This window comes from Planococcus citri, chromosome 2 (genome assembly GCF_950023065.1).
Source record: "Planococcus citri chromosome 2, ihPlaCitr1.1, whole genome shotgun sequence".
Taxonomy (NCBI): Eukaryota; Metazoa; Arthropoda; class Insecta; order Hemiptera; family Pseudococcidae; genus Planococcus; species Planococcus citri.
The window spans coordinates 61,636,060-61,657,675 of record NC_088678.1 but is presented as its reverse complement, the minus strand read 5'-3'; the positions used below and the strand labels follow the sequence as shown (position 1 = coordinate 61,657,675).

Below are 21,616 nucleotides of genomic sequence, written 5' to 3'. Positions count from 1 at the left end.
CTAAATCGATGTATTTCTGAAATAAGCCATGATTATCTGTCTTTGCTAAACATTCTTCTATTTGTGTTTTTTCGGGGTTTTCAGTTGCTGAAAATCAAAATGAAATAAGAGAACGTTGATCTATATTATGATGAAGTATGGAAATGGAGATTAGTATGTATGTAATTGGACAGCTCACTTTTTTGTTCGATCATTTTATCGAGATCATCCTGAGATACATTGTCACAAAGAGCTGAAAGAATACAAGGAATTTGTTACGGAATAGATTTTTAATTTTGAAGAGCTTTAGAGTTGGAATTTGTTACCTCCGAGATATTCTCCATTATTAAAAGTATCTTTGATAGTTGGAAAGGATTTCTGTGCACATTCGTCTCCAAAAAAATCCCTCAAGCAAGGTATAGCCGCTGTGGAATAAGGTGATAAATTTTATCTCTAAATCGTTGCATACAGTAATCCAGTGAGCTAATGGGTACGTTTCGAAGTTCATGGGAGGGAGAGGAGGGTTGTGTTGAAGCATCAAGGGGGTAATTTCACAAAAATATAGTGTCCATGAATCATGATTTTCTGACTGAATTTTATTTCGAAGATTTCAAAATTCATCGAATGATGTCATCAATTTTGAAGTGCTCATATTTTCAACTACTATCACTTTTAATTTAATTTTCTAATATATTTATGGGCTTCAGTTTTGCAGGACTTGACAATGAAACTGCTGACATTTTCATTATTCATCCCTTTTCCTTGTTAAATGTCTGCGATATTTCGTCCTGATTGCTTGTGTATGATTTTCGTACTCACTTGAAAGGTCCTTATTATCTGCAAAAAAATGCATTACATTAATTTTGGGACTTGTAAAGGATAAGAATTTTTTAAATAACTTTAGTTGCTTGTTTCAAAACATTTTCAATAGCTGGCAAATTTTTGTTTTGTGTAAGATTTTTTCGGCGATTTCAAATAAAGCTGGCATCTTTCGATTTTATAGCAAAACCAAGCCAGTTTGGAAAAGCATAATATGGAACAACCCCCCCCCCATCCCCCCGGTAACCAAAATTTCACGCACTAAAATTAATTTTGGGATTTTTGGCAAATTTTTAAGAATTTAAAAAAATTATTTAAAAAAACTGTTTCCAACTACATATAACAATTTTCAAACTTAATTATACATTTTTTCTTTCAAGAAAATAATCAAATCAGGGTGAATCATGACTTCATTTCAATCTCTCTCCTCCTTCTGTTTGGAAAAATATCTGTTCTGGGTCATTCTTAAGCCTCCAGTGAGTTTTCATCAATTCTCTCTACTTTCAAATTGCTCCATGGAAGGACGGATAATGAACTTGAGCAGTTATGTAACTTTTACAGGTGGGTCATTCCATGTCAACTCAAAACCAAAAAAAGGCGATTTTGAAAGTCATGTCTTTCGATTTCGCTCAAATTTTTTTTACAATATCTACCCACCCAGTAAGTAAGAAAGCCGCAATCAGTTTGGTCCCAGCCCCTTCAGGGGGCGGGTGGGGGCTTCCATTATTTTCACATTGTCTCGAGGTACTCAACTTCAGCAGCCCATTCCTCCGAAACTATGATACTTTGATCAAAACTGATTTCACAGTTCGAAAGGGCATTAAATTTTGAACTTTTTAAGTATTTTGAAATTTTCAAAAGTTGAAAGTTGAACTTTCAATTTGAAAGTTCAAATTTCAAAATGGCTCTGTAAGTGGGAGCTACCATTTAAAATTTTGAAAAAATTTCCATAGATGTACATTTTGATACTTTTTCGAAATATTTAGGTTTTGAGATGGTACTCGTTGACGGAGGGGGAGCACCCCCACACCCAATTTTGGGTGAAACTTTCAAAAGAAAATCTGGGGCATGTGATATATCGAATTGTATGTTTTCGGCAACGCTAAACACGAATATGACATCAGATTTTTGATAGGACCCCATCCACGGCCCCCAGCACCTCCTAAAAGGGGGAAAAAGTTCAAAAAAGCGTTTTGTTCGTGTGATACATGGAATAGTATGTTTTTGGTGACGCTGAACACGAATATGACGTCAGATTTGTGATTGGCCCCGTCCACTGCTCCCAGCACCTCTCCAAAGGGAGTGACCTCCCCGAAAATGGTTACATTCGTGTGACACATGCAATAGTATATTTTCGATATCGCTGAACACGAATATTGCCTTAGTTTTTCGAATCGACTTCACCCATGGCCCCCACAACCTAACCCCAATAGGTAAAAGTCCAAAAAAATTGTTGGGGGCCGTGGATGGGGTCCAATCAAAAATCTGACGTCATATTCGTGTTCAGCGTCACCAAAAACATTGACAATTTTTAGTAATTACCGATGAATTTTGGATATATGTCAGTTTCAGAAGTGAATTTTCAATTGATTTGTAAACTTACGTGATTGAGCTTCGACCATTCGAATGGCATTGTAATGTGCTGAAATTTGGTGAAAAATTAGAAAAAATACTCGAGATTGATTGAATCTTGTAATTAGACACTTATTGATCATACCGATAGAAATTGATAATATACACAGGAGAACTTGACGTTTATCTATGAAATTCTTATCCATTTTTGATTTACAGCGAAAATTTTCGGTCTGGAATGAAATACGAAACTAGAAGAAATTCGTGTGAAAATCAGTAACTTAATACTTCGATAAATTGTTGAATTGAATTGAAATTGAAATCAGTTTACGTAATTCTTAAGGTTTCGAACCAGTATTCGATTGCACCTGTTTCTATGCTTTTTAATGCAATAAATATGTATTTATTCTAATGTTCGACGATTACACTTCTGTGATGATTTTCTGGCGTTCTTTCGCGCGCAAGTTCAAATTTATTTGAAAAATGAATAACCTTGACGGTCCTTGGCGGGCATGTTTTTCAGAAATTGCTGTAATTTTCAACTTTGATTCTCCCTATTCTAGGGGTCTAATATGATTTTTGAGAGAACCCTATTCACCAAGTTTGACTTTATTTTGATCAATTAGAACAGGTTCCAAGTCATAAAATGTTGGACTGAAACTTATAATAGCTATATATCTGTCGAGCCTACTGCAATAGCCATCATTTTTTATAAAAATTTGGCTAAACAATCCAAAAAATCGATGGTTTGAATTATTGAAAATGTATTAATTTCAAACAGATGAATTTGGGTTTTTAATACTTGATGATTTTTTAACATCGTTTGTTTTTTCATTTCGAAACTTCGTAAAAATATTTCATTCCAGTACGCCAGTTTAAATTGTATATTTCTGTTGAATTAGATTATAAAAAATATTACAAGGAAAGAAAAACTATTGAATATTATTCTACTCAGAAAATATTATTACAAAATATTATTGTTCAACTTTTTACGTGGGTATAATTATTTGAGAAAATTTATACATTTATTTGTTTTTAAAATTTTTTAAAATTTGTATCAACTGAATTCGATACTTACTCATTCCATGCTCAGAATTAAAAATTACAGATTAACTATAGCTCAGGTTAAATATGGCACCCATTGTCATCGGCAACATCCTGCGATTTGGAGTTTTCAGTTTGTGGAATAGTGATCTGTAGTCCCATAAGTATTCTGCAGAATTTTTTCCAGTCATGTGCATGTATTCGTACCCACTCTTCTAATATTTCTTTGACATTTTCCAAACGCTGCTTCATTTTCGTTTCACGATCGCAAGCCGCGGAATGAATTTTTTCTAAAAGGAAATAGTATGTTGAAATTTATTAATTTTTTCAATTTGGTCAATGGTGATTTTCGAATTAAGCTAGGTACTTGAGACTTTATGGACTTGATGAATTTTTCACTCACCGTATAATGGAATACTGTTCGAAGCTAAATTGCCAATGAAACAAAAATTAAAATGAGTCAAGAGGTTATAGCATTTGTTTTGTTTGAAGGTTCAGAGAGTGAAATAAAAACAGGGCTGCACTTACCCATGCCACATCCTCGTTTACCGCAGCTTTCGTACAAATGGAATATATCTATGAAAATAATTTAATATGTAGGTACTAGATACTCAGGTTCACATTTTAAAATTTGAATTTTACCTATTGCATAAGTACGAAAAGTACCTACTTACCTTCTAAATTGTTATCGAGGCTTCCTAATACGAAAGGTTTGTGCAATTTTTTCATCTCTTCAGTTACGTAATGATTCAAATAGTAGTGGAGTTCACCGTACCAGCTGAGGTAATCTTTCGCAGCTTTCGTGATCAAATCGACATCTGTAGAGTATCAAAAAAATGAATATTTCGAATCAATCTTTGGAGCTGTAATTTTCAAGATCTCATTTTTTTTTTAAGTCAAAATGAACCATTTTTGAGCTACATATTAATATTCATAAAATTTATACTTCGAGGGTTCGAAAATGAGCCTCGATGAGGCTCGAAACGACAAAAAAATCAACATTTTGCCGAAACAGTCCGCTTTTTCTACCTATTTTTAAAGCCACAGAGTTATTTAAATGTTACACGTACTTCTTGGTCTGTCTTTGTTCAAAATTTCTGTAAAGAAAAAAAATATACTCGTGTAGGTAGAGGTACACGCGTCGATACTTAAAAACTTCAAGCTGTACCACGATAATTGACGTACCCGCATGAAATGGGCCTTCTATGAATGTCCATGCTGGATCAGGAGTATTTAGCAGCTTTTTGATATGTTCTGTAATTCAAAAAGAAATTTAGAAATGAAAAATAAATAGATACTCGTATCTTGATCAAAATAATGTGATTTTTGATCATTTTTATTAAATATTATTGATTAACTTCAACCCCGAGATTGCAGGTTGTGATGAATTTTGGCCAATAATTGCCAAAAATTCGTGCTTTTCCCAAAAAAATAATAAAAAGTGTTGCTTTTTGCTAAAAATTGTTAAAATTTCTAAAAAGTTTTACTTTTTTCCAAAAATTTCCCAAAAGTTTTCCCTAATGCTGAAAATTCTAGATTTTTCGCAGTTGGAAAGTCTTAATTTTTTTTATATAAAATTGCCATCAAATTGCATAGTGAAAAATCTCGCTTTTCGAAAAAAAATTGCGAAAAAAGCGTGATTCTAAAATTTTTGGTCAAAAGAAATAAACAATGTTTGAAAAACTTTGTTTTTACCTCTCGAAACCCGAATTTTTGAAAAAGTATCCCAGTTTGAAACTTCCATAAATTTAAAAATGAAAATAATAATTTTTTAATGTACCTAACTTAATAAGTATGAACATTATGTATCAATTGGCTTAAAAATTCATAATTTTATTCGACAAAATTGGTATTTTTTTTCTCGTACCTGTCGGAAAATTTTCAGACAACACCTTACTCCCCCTCCCTCAAAAACTCCAGTTTTTTTCTTGTCAAATTGACTTACCTAATTCGCAAAAGTGAATAAAAAATTTTAAAAAAAAACAATTCTACATACAACTCGCATTCAAGTATCCGAACCTGAGAAAAAGACAGTTGCAGAAAGATTCTGCGGGGTGGAGGAGGACTTTGAGGGTCCCATACGTATAATTTGGCATGAAAAAAAAACCGGGGAAAAGTAGGGGAACTCTCCTGCACCATTCCAACCCTGAGAATAATTTAGAAATTGAACTAGGTATTTTTTCCCTTTAAAAAATATGCATAGTAATTTATATTTACGATAGATGCTGAACCCACCTTCATACTTTTGTCTGAGCTCCTGCATCTTTTGGTATTGTTTTCTCGCCCCATCGTCTGTTTTCGAATCCGTTGTTGTTCTATTGACCTCCTGTATTTTCTTCCGTAATAAATCGATCGCTTCCTCTCTCGCATTATATAGTACTCTTTGTAGTCTGTTTAAGAAATTAGTGGTACATGTTAACAAGCAGCTGAATACCCCTGAAAAAAAATTAAAAATTAAATTTGAGTAAAATATATGAACTTGAAAATTTTTAATTTCTGGAATATATGTAATACGATGGTTTTTTTCATTCAACCAGTATTACTTTTAAAGTCTTCTTCCACTGAAAAATAAAAATACACAATTATTAGGGGATTTACTTTTCATTTTCTTATAATTTTATGCAATGTATAGAATCATAAGTAATATAAGTAGAGGGTATTTACATATCAAGTCTTCAAACTCCTTGATTTCCTCTTTAGAATGACATGTTCCTAAACCATAAAAATTAAGTTAAAATTTATGGCTGTTGAAAAAATTTTTTTATGTCAGAAAAACAGTGGGTATAATACATACATACTTAAGAAGAGCAATAACATACCCTTTAAAAATTGAATGATGGGTTTTTTCGAATTCGAAGGGACTTGCGATGAGACTTTAGGAGGCTGGGATTTCGTGAAATTATCTTCTTGTTGTGTTACACGGACGGCAGAATCATGTTTCTGAACGGAGTTCAATGAATCTGGATTTTCAGACTCGATGTTAGAGGTTACAAATTTTGGATTTTCAGGTTGTCTTTCAGTGGCTTCAAATTCTGGATATTTAGGTTTTCTTTCAGTTGTTTCAGATTCTGAATTTTCAGGTTGTCTTTCAGTTGTTTCAGATTCCGGATGATTTTTGAGTTTCCTTTCAATTGTTTCAGGTTCTAGTTTTTCAGTTTGGCTTTCTAAAATTTCAGGCTTGTGCTTTTGAAGTTCTCTTTCAATGGTTTCAAATTCTGGATTTTCAGGTTTTGTTTCAGTGGTTTCAGATTGTGGATTTTTAGATTGCCTTTCAATGGTTTCAGATTCTGCTTTTTCAGGTTGTCTATCAAAGGTTTCGGATTCTGATTTTTCAGGTTGTCTTTCTAATGTTTCATATTCTTTATTTTCAGGTTGTTTTTCAATTTCTGGATGGTGTTTAGATTTTTTTTCAGTCGATTCAAATTCTGAATTTTCAGACTGTTTTTTAGATGTTTCAGATTCTGGATTTTCGGCCAATTCTTCGAGAGTTTCAGACTCTGATGGAGAATAATCTTGTTTTAGCATTTCAGCCCCAACTAGATTTTCAGACTGCTTTTTAGAGGTTTTAGATTTCGGATTTTCGGTAAGTTCTTCAAGAGTTTCAGACTCTAATGGAGAATGATCTTGTTTCAGCATTTCAGCCCCTACTAGATTTTCAGATGGATTCTTAGACGTTTCAGATTCTGGATTTTTGGTCAGTTTTTCAAGAGTTTCAGGCTCTGATGAAGGATCATATTGTTTTAGCAGCTCAGCCGCAAGTTCTACCATTGGCCCTTGTGGAATGCTCAATTCCTGATATTTTTCAAATAAGTGTTCGTTGTTTTTCTCAGCTAAGCATTGTTTAATGGCAGCTCCATCATAGTTCCCTTTTGCTGGAAATGAAATGAAATTTTAGCTTATAGTTTGGTAGGCATGGTACTTGGAAAAGTATTCGAATACATACTAAGGTAGGTGGATTTTTAAGTTTACCTTTTTTCTCAATTATTTCATCGATACCATCTGGGTGGAGATAGTCACAGAGAGCTGCAAAATTATAATCCATTGTGTAAATACTTATTGAAAAATCTCCAAGGTTGTAGAACAATTTTTTAAAACTACCTTCGAGATATTCTCCTTCTGTCAGTGTACCCATTTTCATTTGAAAAACTTCCGGTATAAATTCCTCTCCAAAAAAATTCCTCGTGCATGGTATGGTGTCTATGGAAGAAAATCGTATTGTTTCAAATACCTAGATTAATTTTTTGCATGATTAAGTAATTCGATATTATACTTACGGAGAAGATCCTGGTTGGCTGTAAAAAAATTTGAATTAAGTAGAATTAGTTCGTAGCCAATTTTATAAACTTGCAAAATTGAAAATTGTTCTCAACTTACGTAAATCAGCTTGGACTAGTTGAATTATCAGATGAAACCCTGAAATTTGATGAAAATTTTTAAAGATACACCTTGGCTATTTCAATTATTCTAATTATAGATAGGTAGATATCGTTGAATGCAATTTTTGGGTCATGTTTACCTATTAAAATTGATGATAAGATGACTCGAGGCTTAATTTTAAGCTTTGTATTCATCATTAAATTTATGATGGATTTTTTTTTCAGTAAATGAGAATTGAAATAATGTATAGTTATTCGTTCAAAAAGCAGTGAAACTTATTGCGATCGAAATGCAGAGACGTAGGTACCAATTCTTCGAATATTCGGTTCAGGTATCCCATCTTACACCTGTTCAAATAGAATTTTTGACGTGTTTATGTCGCGTGTGGTATTCAGCAGGTGTAGTTTTGCGAATAAGTATTGTGTTAGTCATCTGCTTGAATAATTGCGACAAATGGTGATCTTGATGGATTTCTTCTCTTTTTTTTTTCGATAAAAATGTTATATTTTTTCGAAACAAAGTAGGTACTTAATGAGAATGATTTCTTTTGTATTTTATTTTTTCAGAAAGGTTACGATTTGCAGAGAGTTGATCAAGTTTCGAATCAAAGAATGAGATGAGCATTGTCTTCAACTTTGGTTTTTATTTGTGTACTTATTGAGGTTTTTGAATCTGTGGAATTAATTGCTTAACACAAATTGTGGAAAATTAGTCTCAATTTCTGTGAAATTCCAAAAAAATCGAAAAAAATCAAATTCTCTAAAAAGGTACATGGGGAGCTATTTTTTCAGTGAGATATCGTTTGTCGTGTCTTCACGATCATCTGACTCGAAGGAAATTTGAAATTAGTCTCCTTGGAGCCTACAACGAGTTTTCCAATATTCCCAGAAATTTGAAATCACTGTGAAGAAGCCAAAAATGTCAAATTGCGAGCGTTTAATTTTTGGATAAACTGGAATGAGAATCCTGTAGAAAGCAATGTAAAAAATCTTGCGTAAATTTTTGGAATCATTCAGTTGGAAAAAATTCAATTTTTTCAGACGATTTAAAAATTCTCAAAACCAGTACATTTTCGTAAAAAATCTTCAAAAATTGAGCATAAAAAAATTCGACATATTTTCTCACGCTTTCTGATATAATTTAGCATTCTTTTCCCCTTCATCTCGAAAAAATTTCAGATGGCAACACTGCATGTATTTGTGTCATTCAAATCTATGGCCCTTTATTACTAATTAATTTATTTCAATAGGTATAAGATAGGTACTCACGTTTATTTAATTGCTTATAAATTATCGTGTAAATCAAGGCTTAAAATTAGTTACAAAATAACTTGAATTTTTCCATTTCAATTCCATAGGTATCAGCTATGAATTGGAGTTCTCGGTCGGCAAATTCTCTGGACCTTTGAGCGCCTTGCAAAATTTTCGCCAACCCTCTGTATATGATTCTATATATTCCCTTATACTTTGCTCGTCGTATTGAAAAGCGCTTAAAACTATCGATTCATCATTATTGGTCCCAGATTCGATTAAATCTGAAAAATAAATAAATAAAATAATAACGAATTGAAAATTATCGATTGGTAACAGTGGAAATGGGTCACCAAATTATTACTGATTGACATATTTTCACTCACTGTATAATGGAGCACTTTTGAGAGCTAAATCATAGCAATTTTCAAAAAGCAAATTATTAGCTGATTTCGTGAGAAAAAATGTTATAAAAACTTTACTTACTCATGCCACATCCTAGTTCAGTACAGTCTTTATAAATTGAATGCCTCTCTGTGTGAAAAGAATTTCATTCGACATGAGAGTTCGTTTATTTTGTATTCGATTACTCACCATTGTACTCACCATATAATTTATCATCAAGGCGTCCCATTACAGGATCCGAATTTCTAACTTCTCCAATCAAGTACTGATCTAAGATATGGTATAATTCATTGTATCTAACCAAATATTGCTTTCCAATTTGAGAGATCAAATCGATACCTGTTAAGTTTAAAAATATTCAGATTGGAAATTACTGGTGAGGGAATCTTTACAACCTATGTGTAAGTCTGATCGAGTTGAAATTTAAATCATTAGAAGAGCATGTCATCCTCAACTTTGAACCAAATTTTAAGATAATAAAGAAGTTGATTTTTCCAAACGAATTAATTTTTACGAGAAAAGCGAATCTGGAAATGAAAATCTGAAAAATGTGTAGGTATACCGGGCCACATCTGCTCGCCCCCTCCGATCTCTTTCGAATGGATTTGAATCCTTTTGAAATTAAGTTTACTCATCTCCAACTATCTGAAATCGATCTTCAAGTGGTGAAAATTTAATTTTAGCAATGATTTTGACCAAATTCAGCAGAACTCTTCCTTTGGAGTTGAGAACTACCTCAAACAATTTTTAGCTGCGGAGGTGCCTCTGGAGGGGAGATTTGAGCCCCCAAAGAGGAGGTATTTTCGAAAAAATTGTGGTTTTTTCACTCCTGTCGCTACACGCAACCTGCTTGAGGAAAATGCACCAGTCTCAAATGAAAGTACGTGTTTGAGATTCTGCGTCGATTTATGCTATTTTTGTTAAAATCCAAGACCAGTTTTAGGGTTCTACTGAGCGGTTGAAAATTTGCAAATCGCTCATTTTTGGATAAATTCGTATTATAAAAATGTTTTCTTGGCAAAAATATATCGTATTAATTATGTCAAAATATTAAAAGATATCATTCCCAGAACTGAGGAAATATTTTGGAACGCAGTGGTACCAATTTTTCCATCATTATTGCCAATTTCAAATTCTTTAAGTTGGCAAAAATGATCAAAAAATGGGCACCAATAATTGCGTTCCAAAATAGTTCCTTAGTTTCAGGAATGATATTTTTCAATATTTTGAGATGATTAATGCCAAATATTTGCCAAGAATAACTCGATCAGAGTTGATGGGATGATGGATACTTACTCAAAAATTGTGAAGAATGTTCGAGTTCTACAAAAAAACAAAAAAAAAATGAACAGAAAAATTTGAGTTTGAAATATTTGTTCCAAAATTTTTAAATCATTCGAAAGTATCTACCTAAGCTTTTAATAAACTAATCATTCATACCGAAGTAAAAATTTTCTTTTGAGAATACAAATGGCGAATGTGGAATACCTTTCACGTGTTTGATGACATCTGTAATTTGAAAAAATACAATTTATACCTAATGAATAATGGAAAAATTTTCAAAATTAGTCTTACTATTCAACATAACGCACATTTATCCATTCGAAGACTAGATGTGCTTATGGCTTTGTCTCTCATATCAACCAACAAGTTTTTCACTCTGGAAATGAAATTACCGGCGCAATTTTTCAAGCATTGTAACGCGTCTGGTTTTAGAACAGTAAAAAGAACAATTTGAAGGAAATTTGTTATTATGTATTTTTGAATTTCAAGAATTGAGTTTGGGGCGGATTTTTCTCATTTTCGGGGGATCGAAGTCGTAGATACCTGTTTTATCCTGTTCGTCTAAAAAATAAAAAATAAATTGTTTTGATGATTTTTTTTTTTTGAAATGTAGATAAATAGGTAGGTGTGAACTTACATTCCAATTGAATGAAATTTACGGGTTTTACCTCAAAGTTACATACTCCTATAACAAGAAAATTGAATAATAAGTTGAGAATTTTTCACATTCCGTGATAGTAGGTACCTATTTAGGAAAAATATAACACCTTTGTGAAAATTGAGGGCTGGTATATCATATATCGAGAATCGTAGTGGCGCTGTCTGAGCAAAACTTTCAGATCCCTCTGAATTGTCATCTTGTATTGATGCTTCATATTCGGCTGCTGCATGATCATGGCCTATTTTACTGTATACATTGAATAAACTTTCACTGTTTGTCTTTGCAAGACATTCGATTATAGCGAGTCCTTTATCATCATTTTCCGCAGCTGGAAGTGAAACAGAAATATTAGTTCGATGTAGATGAATAAGATTGATGAATATTTTGGTTCGATGTGATAGATATGATCACCTGCAAGTAGGTCATCCATAGAGACTATTTTGCAGGACACTGCGGGGTGAAAAACAAAAATAATTGCTTGAAAAATGCTTAGATATTAATATAAATAAATAAATAAATAAGGACATGGACAGAAGGAACTGTTGATTAGTTTAGAAAAATTTCAAATGCTCAGCATAAATTGTAAAAATTGAATTTTTATCAAGTTTTTGACATTACTTCCGAGATATTCTCCATCAGTTAAAGCATCTTCATTGTTTTTATAATCTAATGGAATGAAATCCTCTCCGAAAAATGCCCTCATGCAGGAAGCTATGTCTGTGAAAGATTTTTTGACCTTGTAAGTGGCTTCTAGATTTCATTAGGTACATACATATTTATATGTTTGAATGATTTGACTTTACTCATAAGATCCTTGTTGGCTGGATTAAAAAAAAATGAAAAAATCATGTTGTTAATTTAATTACTTAGGTAAATGGTATGTATATGCTTACATTTTCGAATAAAAACGTGTCCAACTTACGTAAATCAGCCTCGACCATGCGAATTTTGAAATAAAGTGCTGAAATCATGAATGACGATTGAAAAAGAAAAGAAATTAAGTAGGTACCTTCTGTGCAATTTGTGTTACCATACATATTGTCTTATTATTACAATCAATTACTAATCATTAGGTACATAATTTGTTTGTCATACCTATGAAAACAGAGATTAAGACGAATTTGAGATTAATTTTGAAATTTGAGTTCATCGTTGAGTAATTCTTCAAATAAGTACAAAAAAATTAGTGAAATGAGAACACTTGAAGTGAAGTTACTCGTTCAAGAAATGAAAGAACACACTGTGAGAAATTATAGGTCATGTCGAATTGTGGTAGAAGATGACTGACGTTTTCTTCGAAACGTCGAGTCATGTTTTTGTTCTACTTATTTATTGACACCTGTTTAAATAAAATAATTTACCATATGTTTTGGTTCTTCAAATATGCGAATTGCGAATCTTCGTAAAATGAAGAGAAAAAACTCGTCTAGAAGAAACCGATGCTATCCACTTGAGATTAGATTATCTTTCGAGTCTCTTATTGAAAGTGACTTAATAATGTAGGTAGAGGCACCTGCTTTATTGATATCTGAAAATGTTATTAAAATTTTTAAACTGAGTCTTGTTGTGTTCCTATCAGAATAGTCACAAAACGTTAAAGATAAAGCATTGAAAAAAATTGATTTTTTTATGTTATTCCAACGTTGAAAAATTGGTTGAAGGGGATTAGGGACAACGGCCCAGTTTCTTACCCCACCCCTCCTAAAAATTTTGGGAAAATTAGTCAGCAAAGTCGGGAATAGATTTGAAAACGATATTGACATGTTTTGTGCTTTTTTTGGAACACGATGCCCTTGAAAAGTTTTATTTTCCATTCGATGTTCATGATTCAGTAAACTCTGTGAAAATAATTGTGATACGAATTTTATTCGATTTTCTTGACAACACTTTTAAAAAGTGTGTTTTGATTTTAACAATATTAGACGGGCCAATTTTCATTGAAATTAGTTCGGGAGTACATCGCTGGATTCTGAACTCTCTGGGCTATTAGATGAGCTTGTAATTTTTCATCAAAATAGTTTGATGCTAAAAATATCAAGAGGAGGGTAAAAATATAGAATGATTCGAGCCAAGTTTTCCATTTTTACATTCTAGCTTGATGAGTTAGACCCATTGAGAAGCTTTTTGTAAGAGCGTTTTAACGTAGAGCCACTTTTCAATTACCAATAGTTATACTGGTATCACACAAGCTGGATGCTCAGAATTGACTTGAGGTTTCTGATTCTGGTTCTTCATTGCTAATTAAGGCATTATCAATCACATCAATTGATTTAATGGTTTATTTATAAATTTGCTTGAGATCACATCTTTTGAGATTTTTATGTAATTGTATTGTAGATCATTAATTTTGGACATTGGATGTGAAGAGTTCACTTAGATTTTGGTCTTTGGTTGAATCTGACCATAATCAAAGATCATTTTGCATTTCTTAAAAAATGCAGCTTTAATGATTCTTTCTGGTTTGAATATTTTGTGCTTCAAAGCAGTCGACCCTGTGATGTTATGAACTGGCATAATTTCACAAGGTTCATTTTGTAATTAACAAAATTTCCCAATCCTGATCAATGGAATCTACATGGTTTAACCAAGCTTCAAAATTTTGTTGACGTATAATTTGCATTATTGAATTACATATGTACATCACGATATTCCAAAATTGAAGGAAAATATCGCTTAAGTGCAGGAATATAATGGAGTTTCTGCTCAATTGGCATTATTTCTCTTCAAAGTCCTATTTTAGGTCATGTAAAAAATCTGCCCTCTTCACAGATGACGTCTGTTTGCAAAAATCTCATAGTAAGTTGGATTATTCCAAAAGAGTACTTTAGGATGAGTGGCTACACGAGTGTATAGATTTTTGAAATCAATATACCTATTGGTATAGTTTTACATCAGGTTCATCAGAATTTTGAGGTTTAACTGGAGGAAATGGAAGAATTATCGATGGCTTGGTATAAAAACCTCGTAAGTCCAATTTTTTTCAAAAATGCTTTTTTTGTGGTTTCTTTAGTAAAAAAAAAATAAGGAATCTGAATTTAAAAACCTCATAAGTCTAAAACGCATCCTAGCGCTCTAATCTGCGAAAATCCAACATTAAAAAACTTGTAAGTCCAACATACAAGGTAAGTACAAGAATTTCATCAATTGCAAATTTGAAAACCTGATAAGTCCTTGTTAAAAACCACGTAGCCTAAGTCGTACGTAAGTATATGATGAAAATCGCATATGTCGTCTCTAGATGAAACCTCGTATGTCCTTTCAAAGCGCTTCAATCAACTAATTATATTTGATCAACCTATAAAATATCATCAGGCCATACTATTAAGACCTCTAAAATATAATAATACAATCTAAAACTGCAAATAACAAGATATGAATGTTTTAAACGTTTTTTTTGTTCTCCTGAAAAATTTAGGATTGTGGACTTACTTACACGGTATTTATACCAAGCCATCATTATGCTTTCTGCCCCTTTGTCAAGCAGCAAAAGTTTATTTTTGTTCCCTCTAGGCCAATTTTAAATTTCTGATGATATATGGAAACCCACTGGCAGGCGTGAATTATAGTTTGGTGGTATTACTCCTAAGAGAATTGACGGGTTCCCAAAATGGTGAAATTCAAATGTGCCATAATAACAATTTATAAAACATGAAAAAATTGACAAATTGGGTCCAAATTCAGGTTAATGGTGTAGATGGGCGTGTTTCCTTTTTCATTGCAAAAGAAAAAAAAACTGAAAATTGTGAAAAATCAGTTTTTTGCATTTTTGGAAGTCGTGTATCTGTATAAAAAAATTATAAGAAAAAAAAAATCTTGAAATGAAATGATCTGGCTATTGAGTGTGATAGGAGTAGATCTTGAATATAAAAAACACCACAGTCCACAACTGCCTACAATGTGTTTGAGAACTTTATACCTATGTACCTGAAAGAAGATATGAAAAATTTGGAAAAATTGGTCTGAAAATCCAATCATTTCTCTGAGAAAGTAGATACTCTAAAAATTTTCAGATCCATCTTTATATCGTTCAATTAGGTAGGTGCTTTCGGACTTTTAATTTAACATACAAAGGTCAGTCAACAAATAAGTTTCCCTCGTTCAGAAAATTAGGAAGGAAAACACCTAGGAACTTGAAATTTTCAGGGAATCTTGATACAACCTTTGAGCACTACTCTGCAAAATTTTATTTGGATCCGTTCAGTAGTTCGTTTATAATGAGAGTTTGAAGATGTGCTAGGAGTTTTATAGCGTGTCCGAGGTTCAAGTGGCTCAACGAGGAGTAAAAAAAATTCAATTTCAAAAAAAATACGTCAATGAATTTTTACAGATGCCTACTGATCCTCCATGAAGAAAAAATTGTCCTAATTTGAACAATATGTGAGTGGTGCCGAAATCCAGCGGTGAGCGCACGAGCGTGATAAGTGATCATAGGGTAGGTTGCACAACTAGTGTTTCAAAAACGAACTCAACAGCCAAAATTGATGAAATTATACACAATAATTTTAATATCAGTATCAAAAACATCATATGTGAGCATGATGCTTCATATTTGACTGCCTAAAAAACATTATTGAACTTTGAAAGTCATTTTCAGTACCGGTACCTCTAAATTTGAATGTGCTGCGTCACAAACAAAATTTCGCTGTTCAAGTTGCTGCATGTCAAAAGAATAGTCAGAATTTGTGTAAGAATGATGAAAACAAGTTCCTCAACACAATGGTAACCAAAAACAGGGTTGAGAGCATCACTATGCCTCGCAAATTTGGCACAACCCCCATCGTGAAATCGATTTAAGTTTGAACTCGGACCCGCTATAAAACTCCTACCAAATCTTCAACCTCTCATTATAAACGAACAACTGAACGGATCCAAATGAAATTTTGCAGAGTGGTGCTCAAAGGTTGTATCAAGATTCCCTGAAAATTTCAAGTTCCTAGGTATTTCCCTTCCTAATTTTCAGAACGAGGGAAACTTATTTGTTGACTGACCTTTGTATGTAATAGGTAGGTAGATGATTCTTCTTAATATTATTTATTTACTCTTCCAAGAAAGCTAAATTTTCAGTAGGTACAGAACACAGCAATCAAGGAGAACAATGCAAATATATTATATTAATTAAATATTACTCTTATAAATTAATTATCTTAATTCTAGAAGCTTATAATTGAAACCTATAAAGACTACTATTGAAGATAGATTCTAAAAACTATTTATTAAAAACTAGTGGTAAAACAGCTACAAAATTTTAATCCACATTTTCCTCCTGCTGCGAGTTTTCTTCTGAACTAGTGTCAGGCTCTATCATGAGCGCTCTGCAAAATCTTTGCCATTCGCTCTTATGTTCGCTCATCCACTTCTTAACGTCTTCTTGGTCATTTTCAAATGGTATCAAAACTTTCGAATCATCATCATCGGCTCCAGCATCAATTAAATCTGTAAGAAAAGTGAAACGTTTGATTACCTACTCGTTAGCATTTTAATTATTTTTCGAATTGATTACCACATTAGACCAGATTGCTTTATATAGGTACTATACATATGTATGTACTTACTGTATAATGGAATGTTGTTAGTAGCTGAATTGAAACACAAAAAATTAGATAACGATTAGAGAGGAAAATCATCGGTACTTATAGGCCTAAAAATCAACTTACTCATGGAACATCCTATTAGAGCGCAGGTTTGATACATCTTGGTCATACCTATATGAAAAAAAATCACCATATTGATTCAACTTAACTATAGTGAATATAACTTGATTCTTTTGATATACGTAAGTACCCGCCGTGCAAAGCAACACGTCAAAAAAGTGTCGAATGACACTTTTTTGACGTGATAATTTTGACAGTACGTTTGACACTATTTTGACAATTTCCAACCAATCAGAAAGAAGCTGAAAGTGCCGAAAACGTGTCAATACCATGCCACCAAACCGGTTTTTCGGCGATCTCTTGGCAAATATTTGACAATGTTTTGACGAAATTTTGACTATTTTTTGACAAAGTTGAATAATTAAAATTAATTTTTAAAAATCGAGTAATTAACTGGGGAATGTAATTTAACATGTAATGCACTTCTGCTATAGGTAGGAATTGATCTGCATCATCGAAATTTGAATTCAACTTCGAAAATTCCTTACCTCTCCTGGGATTCGAACCTGTAACCCTAACATTTCCAACTACCCTATAACCTTCACCTAACGTATGGGCTACGCCGACTTGACTGTGATGTAGGCATTAAAAGCAAAGTATATGTGTGCAATGATAAGATACCTATACATATAATTTGTTATGTGCTCTTTAAAAACTCTGCTTGGCAGATAGGTACGTAAGTGAATTTAATCTACCAATTTTCTTGAATTTTTTTACATGAATAACGAATTGAAATAATTTGGTATTAACTTTTGATTTTGAATGTACCTAAGTTAGATGGGTACCTAATACTTACATTAAAAAAACAGTGTAAAAAATGCTCAACAAAAGATAAACCCTTTAGAATAAACTCACGTAAAATGTTAATTTATTTTTAGGCCTACTTGGAAATGAAGTACCTACTCATGGATTCCGCGAAAATTACCCTTAATTGGATCTCAAATTACATAGTTGATTAATTAATCTATCAATTGTGTATCTTTATAAAAAATTGATTTTTATTTCTTGCATAAACATTCGATTTAATAAAAAAGTGAATGTAAGTAGGTATTTCAAACTTGATTTTTTTTAAAAAAATAAGGTATTACCCAAAAATCTCTAAATATTACTTTTTTTCACAAAGTATGTATGTACCTACTTACTTGCAATTATTAAAATAAATTTTCGAAATATTGATAAGGTAGGTAATAGGTATCTACTTATAACAATTTTTACACTAGGCTATTTTTGAAAAAATTTCATTGACATCAGAGCTCAAAAATTACCACAAATCAAGAAATGTCTCAGCAAATGATAATTCTAGGATAATGTCACGAAAGTGTCACATAAGTGTCAAAACCTAGTCAAAGACCCATGGTCGTTTCACTACATTAATTTAATCAATTCGGTGTCCTTGAAAATTGTCAATAATACGTCAAATTAGTGCCAAATTTGTGTCATGAAATCATGACACAAACTTGACGCATATTTGACTGTTTATTGACAGCGTCAAATCTTTGTCAAACCTGAAACTCGAAAGTAGGCGGAGCCACCTCTATTCTGATTGGTTGAAATTCTGTGACAGAGAATTGACGATGTTGTGGCGGTCAGTTGACAGTAAAATAACACGAAATGTTCGGCGGGTAGATATCTTGATGTGATCGAGAGAACATTACCATATAAATTGACATCGAGGTATCCCAGGTGTGGGTATTCTTTTGTATTTGGTTCCACTGTTGCATACTTAGTTATTACGTTGTTGTATAGTTCATCGTAATTAATCAGGTATTTTTTTCCCATTTCGGAGATCAAATTGGTGCCTGCAAAGTATCGAAATATTGAGATTGAAAATTTCTTTTTAAATATACCTACCTATTACAATTTCCATGTTACCCCCATTTTCTCCCATATTGTTGACTCAATATGGGGATACTCACTCAGTAGTTTTGCTTCTGTAGCTTTGTCAAGTTCTATGGAAATAAAAAAAAAAAAAAGTTAATAAAGTCGAAATATTATAATAAGTAAATAAGAACTCATCTTCAAGTTTTTTAGTTTGCTAAAAAAAATTGGGTTAGTAAACATTCGAAAATAATAGACCGAGTACTTCTACGAGTATATTTGTGTTATTTTCAATGTGAAAAAATGAGGTTTAGTTCGGAGAGGTTCTCAAATCTCGTTCTGAAATTTTTTAAAATTTTGACTGCAATTTGGAACTCTTGTGCCCCTCCCATTATTGTTAGGACGCCATTTTTAAAATTTGTACGACAATATGAAAATTGGAAACTTATTCAATCTAACTGTATTTTTTTTTTATTTGCAGAAATGTTAATTTTTTCTCTCTTCTCCTTGTTTTGGAAAATCTGACCAAGTTATTGAAATCCATATGTACAGTAGGTACCCGAATCAAATTTATCCTTCTTGAATTTCTTCGATGATTCTGGAAGATTATTCAATATTTCTTCTTCTTCTGTAATTGCAAAAAAGAAAAGAAAAAAGGTTAAATTACATTTAAAAAAAAATTATTTTCACCCTTAAACACACATACTTTCACTTAATTTAATGTCTGGTGAATTGATGGCTTCTTTTTTCGCATCATCTATCAAGATGGTTATTCTGGTTAAGAAGTTACTTGTGCATTCTCTCAAGCATTGCATCACGCCTGATATGAGAAATAGTACGAGTGAGATGTTACAAAAGAGCGAAAAATTTGCTTAAAAGTGAAAAGTGAATTTTTTAAGTTTTTTTCTTTTTCAAGATTTATACCTTTTTCTTCCTCTTCATCTGAAAAAAAAACAGAAAAGGAAAAGTTTAATTGAATAATTGCTTGGTCAATCGTTTATATGAACATTAGGTATAACGCACTTTTCAATTCAGTCAACTCTACGGGTTCTAGATCTCTTCCAGTTTTGCATGTTCCTAAATCAAGAAAAATAAATTTTAAAAGGAAAGCCATGCTAACGAATCAGGAAAGTGTGCGATCCAAAATTATTTATTTTTTGTGCTCTGTGATTCCAGATAATAAAAAATAAATAAAAATTTTACCCCGTATGAAATGCCAAATTGCAGTATCTGATACCGAAATTTCATCTTCAGATTCTTTTAAGTCGTCATTTATTTCTGATTTTCCATCGGTAGGCGCTGGAATTAATTTTAAATTTTCTAATGCTGGCGATATCTGTTGAGTTTCTGGTTTTTGTGGTGGGACATCGTCTTGTTTTAATATTTCGTCCGCAGATGGTAGTGCAAGTGTTTGTCCTAATTTGACGTATTTTTGAAATAAGCCTCCATCGCCTGTCTTTTCCAGACATGCTTTTATAGATGATCCGTTGAAGTCTTCGTCATCTTGAATTCAACGCAAATTGGTTTCAAATTTGTCAGTAGGCATTCTTATGGTGAATGAATATTTTCGTTTACTTACCATTATTTTCGATCCGTTCACGTAGGTCTTCCTCCAATATATATTGACACATAACTACGGAAAAACATAGAAATATGAAAAAAATTAATTTCAATTTTTATAAATTAAAGAAACTGGATTTTTTTCAGAAGTCGAGATTCAAGTGCAGAGTCTTAGTTCTACATACTTTCAAAATATTCTCCATTTGTTAAACTAGTAACTTTATCGGGTCGAAAGTTGTCCCATGCGAATTTGTCTCCTAAAATATTTCTCATGCAGACAACAGCCTCTGTGAAAGAAAATTGTATTTGTTTAAAGGCCATTGCTTTTGAATAGTTCAACTTATTGGAGGGTAGATCTAGGTACAAGTAGGTACTTACTCATTACATCCTTGTTGGCTGTAAAGTATAACATAAGTATTAATTATACAAGTACAATCCGTTTTACCTTGGAATTTGTATCAATATTTTTTAAATTGAGAATGGATAACTTACGTAGGGATGCCTGAACCAATGGAGTTGTCAAGCAAAGTCCTGAAATTATAAATAAGTGGTAATCAAAAAGAGAAATTTTTTTGATTAGTTGAAGTTGTTGTTCATATTTACCGATAAAGGCTAAGATTGAGATGAATTGAGGATTGATTTTGAAATTTGCACCCATCGTTGATTCGCGAACGAAAATTTACTCGAATGGCGACCGTGAAAATATCTGAAATGAATCGTTTAAGAAGTTACAGTGATACCTACTTGATTCGAAAAATGTATCGAATTTTGACGTGTGACGACAGTTACTCGTAGATTATGGTAATGTTTTCTGCGAAACTTTGAGTCAGATGTTTGCGCCGTTTGCAGTTGTTTAAATAAAATTCGTCATGTTTTTATGTGTTACGTAAGTAGAAATACATATGCGAGGGGCTACGACGAGTCTTTCACGCGCGCAGTTATCTCTATTTGGGCATTAAGTAATACAAGCGCCTGAAAAATGAATCACTATTAGAGAGGGGGGGGGGATTGAAAAAAAATCGTTCTTGAAAGAAGGATTTTTTTCGCATTTTGAACACATTAGGTTATGAAGCTGGGTTCAGGGAGAGGGAGGGGTGATGTTTTGCATGAAACCTCGAGTCAGATTTGATTGTGGTCCCATCTGCTTGAATAGGTAAAATTTGAAATTTTGTTAATTTTTCACAACTTTCCAGAAT

At 32.5% G+C, this 21,616-nt stretch overlaps 3 protein-coding genes across 3 annotated transcripts; all 3 read right to left on the bottom strand.

The window, feature by feature from the left end:
- Nucleotides 1-3,276: 3,276 nt before the first annotated feature.
- Nucleotides 3,277-7,605, bottom strand: LOC135833964 (neurofilament heavy polypeptide-like). The gene is made up of 12 exons (XM_065347797.1): nucleotides 7,513-7,605; nucleotides 7,384-7,437; nucleotides 6,234-7,286; nucleotides 6,079-6,126; nucleotides 5,958-5,975; nucleotides 5,650-5,850; nucleotides 4,600-4,668; nucleotides 4,485-4,511; nucleotides 4,089-4,232; nucleotides 3,943-3,990; nucleotides 3,818-3,841; nucleotides 3,277-3,704 (listed from the first exon to the last, which is right to left on the bottom strand). Exons 1-12 carry the CDS (start codon nucleotides 7,550-7,552, stop codon nucleotides 3,496-3,498), a joined length of 1,935 nt encoding a protein of 644 aa, XP_065203869.1. The 5' UTR covers nucleotides 7,553-7,605; the 3' UTR covers nucleotides 3,277-3,495.
- A 3,267-nt stretch (nucleotides 7,606-10,872) lies between these two features.
- On the bottom strand, nucleotides 10,873-11,835 carry LOC135834121 (uncharacterized). The gene is made up of 6 exons (XM_065347958.1): nucleotides 11,803-11,835; nucleotides 11,498-11,719; nucleotides 11,368-11,415; nucleotides 11,274-11,291; nucleotides 11,039-11,152; nucleotides 10,873-10,955 (listed from the first exon to the last, which is right to left on the bottom strand). The coding sequence occupies exons 1-6, from the start codon at nucleotides 11,819-11,821 to the stop codon at nucleotides 10,873-10,875; spliced, it is 504 nt and encodes a 167-aa protein (XP_065204030.1). The 5' UTR covers nucleotides 11,822-11,835.
- Nucleotides 11,836-16,482: 4,647 nt separating this feature from the next.
- LOC135833962 (uncharacterized) lies at nucleotides 16,483-21,214 on the bottom strand. The gene is made up of 15 exons (XM_065347796.1): nucleotides 21,024-21,214; nucleotides 20,913-20,951; nucleotides 20,799-20,816; nucleotides 20,606-20,707; nucleotides 20,440-20,493; nucleotides 20,064-20,363; nucleotides 19,884-19,937; nucleotides 19,785-19,802; nucleotides 19,567-19,680; nucleotides 19,420-19,488; nucleotides 18,959-18,991; nucleotides 18,698-18,841; nucleotides 17,046-17,093; nucleotides 16,944-16,967; nucleotides 16,483-16,824 (listed from the first exon to the last, which is right to left on the bottom strand). Exons 1-15 carry the CDS (start codon nucleotides 21,076-21,078, stop codon nucleotides 16,637-16,639), a joined length of 1,260 nt encoding a protein of 419 aa, XP_065203868.1. The 5' UTR covers nucleotides 21,079-21,214; the 3' UTR covers nucleotides 16,483-16,636.
- Between the last annotated feature and the right edge of the window lie 402 nt (nucleotides 21,215-21,616).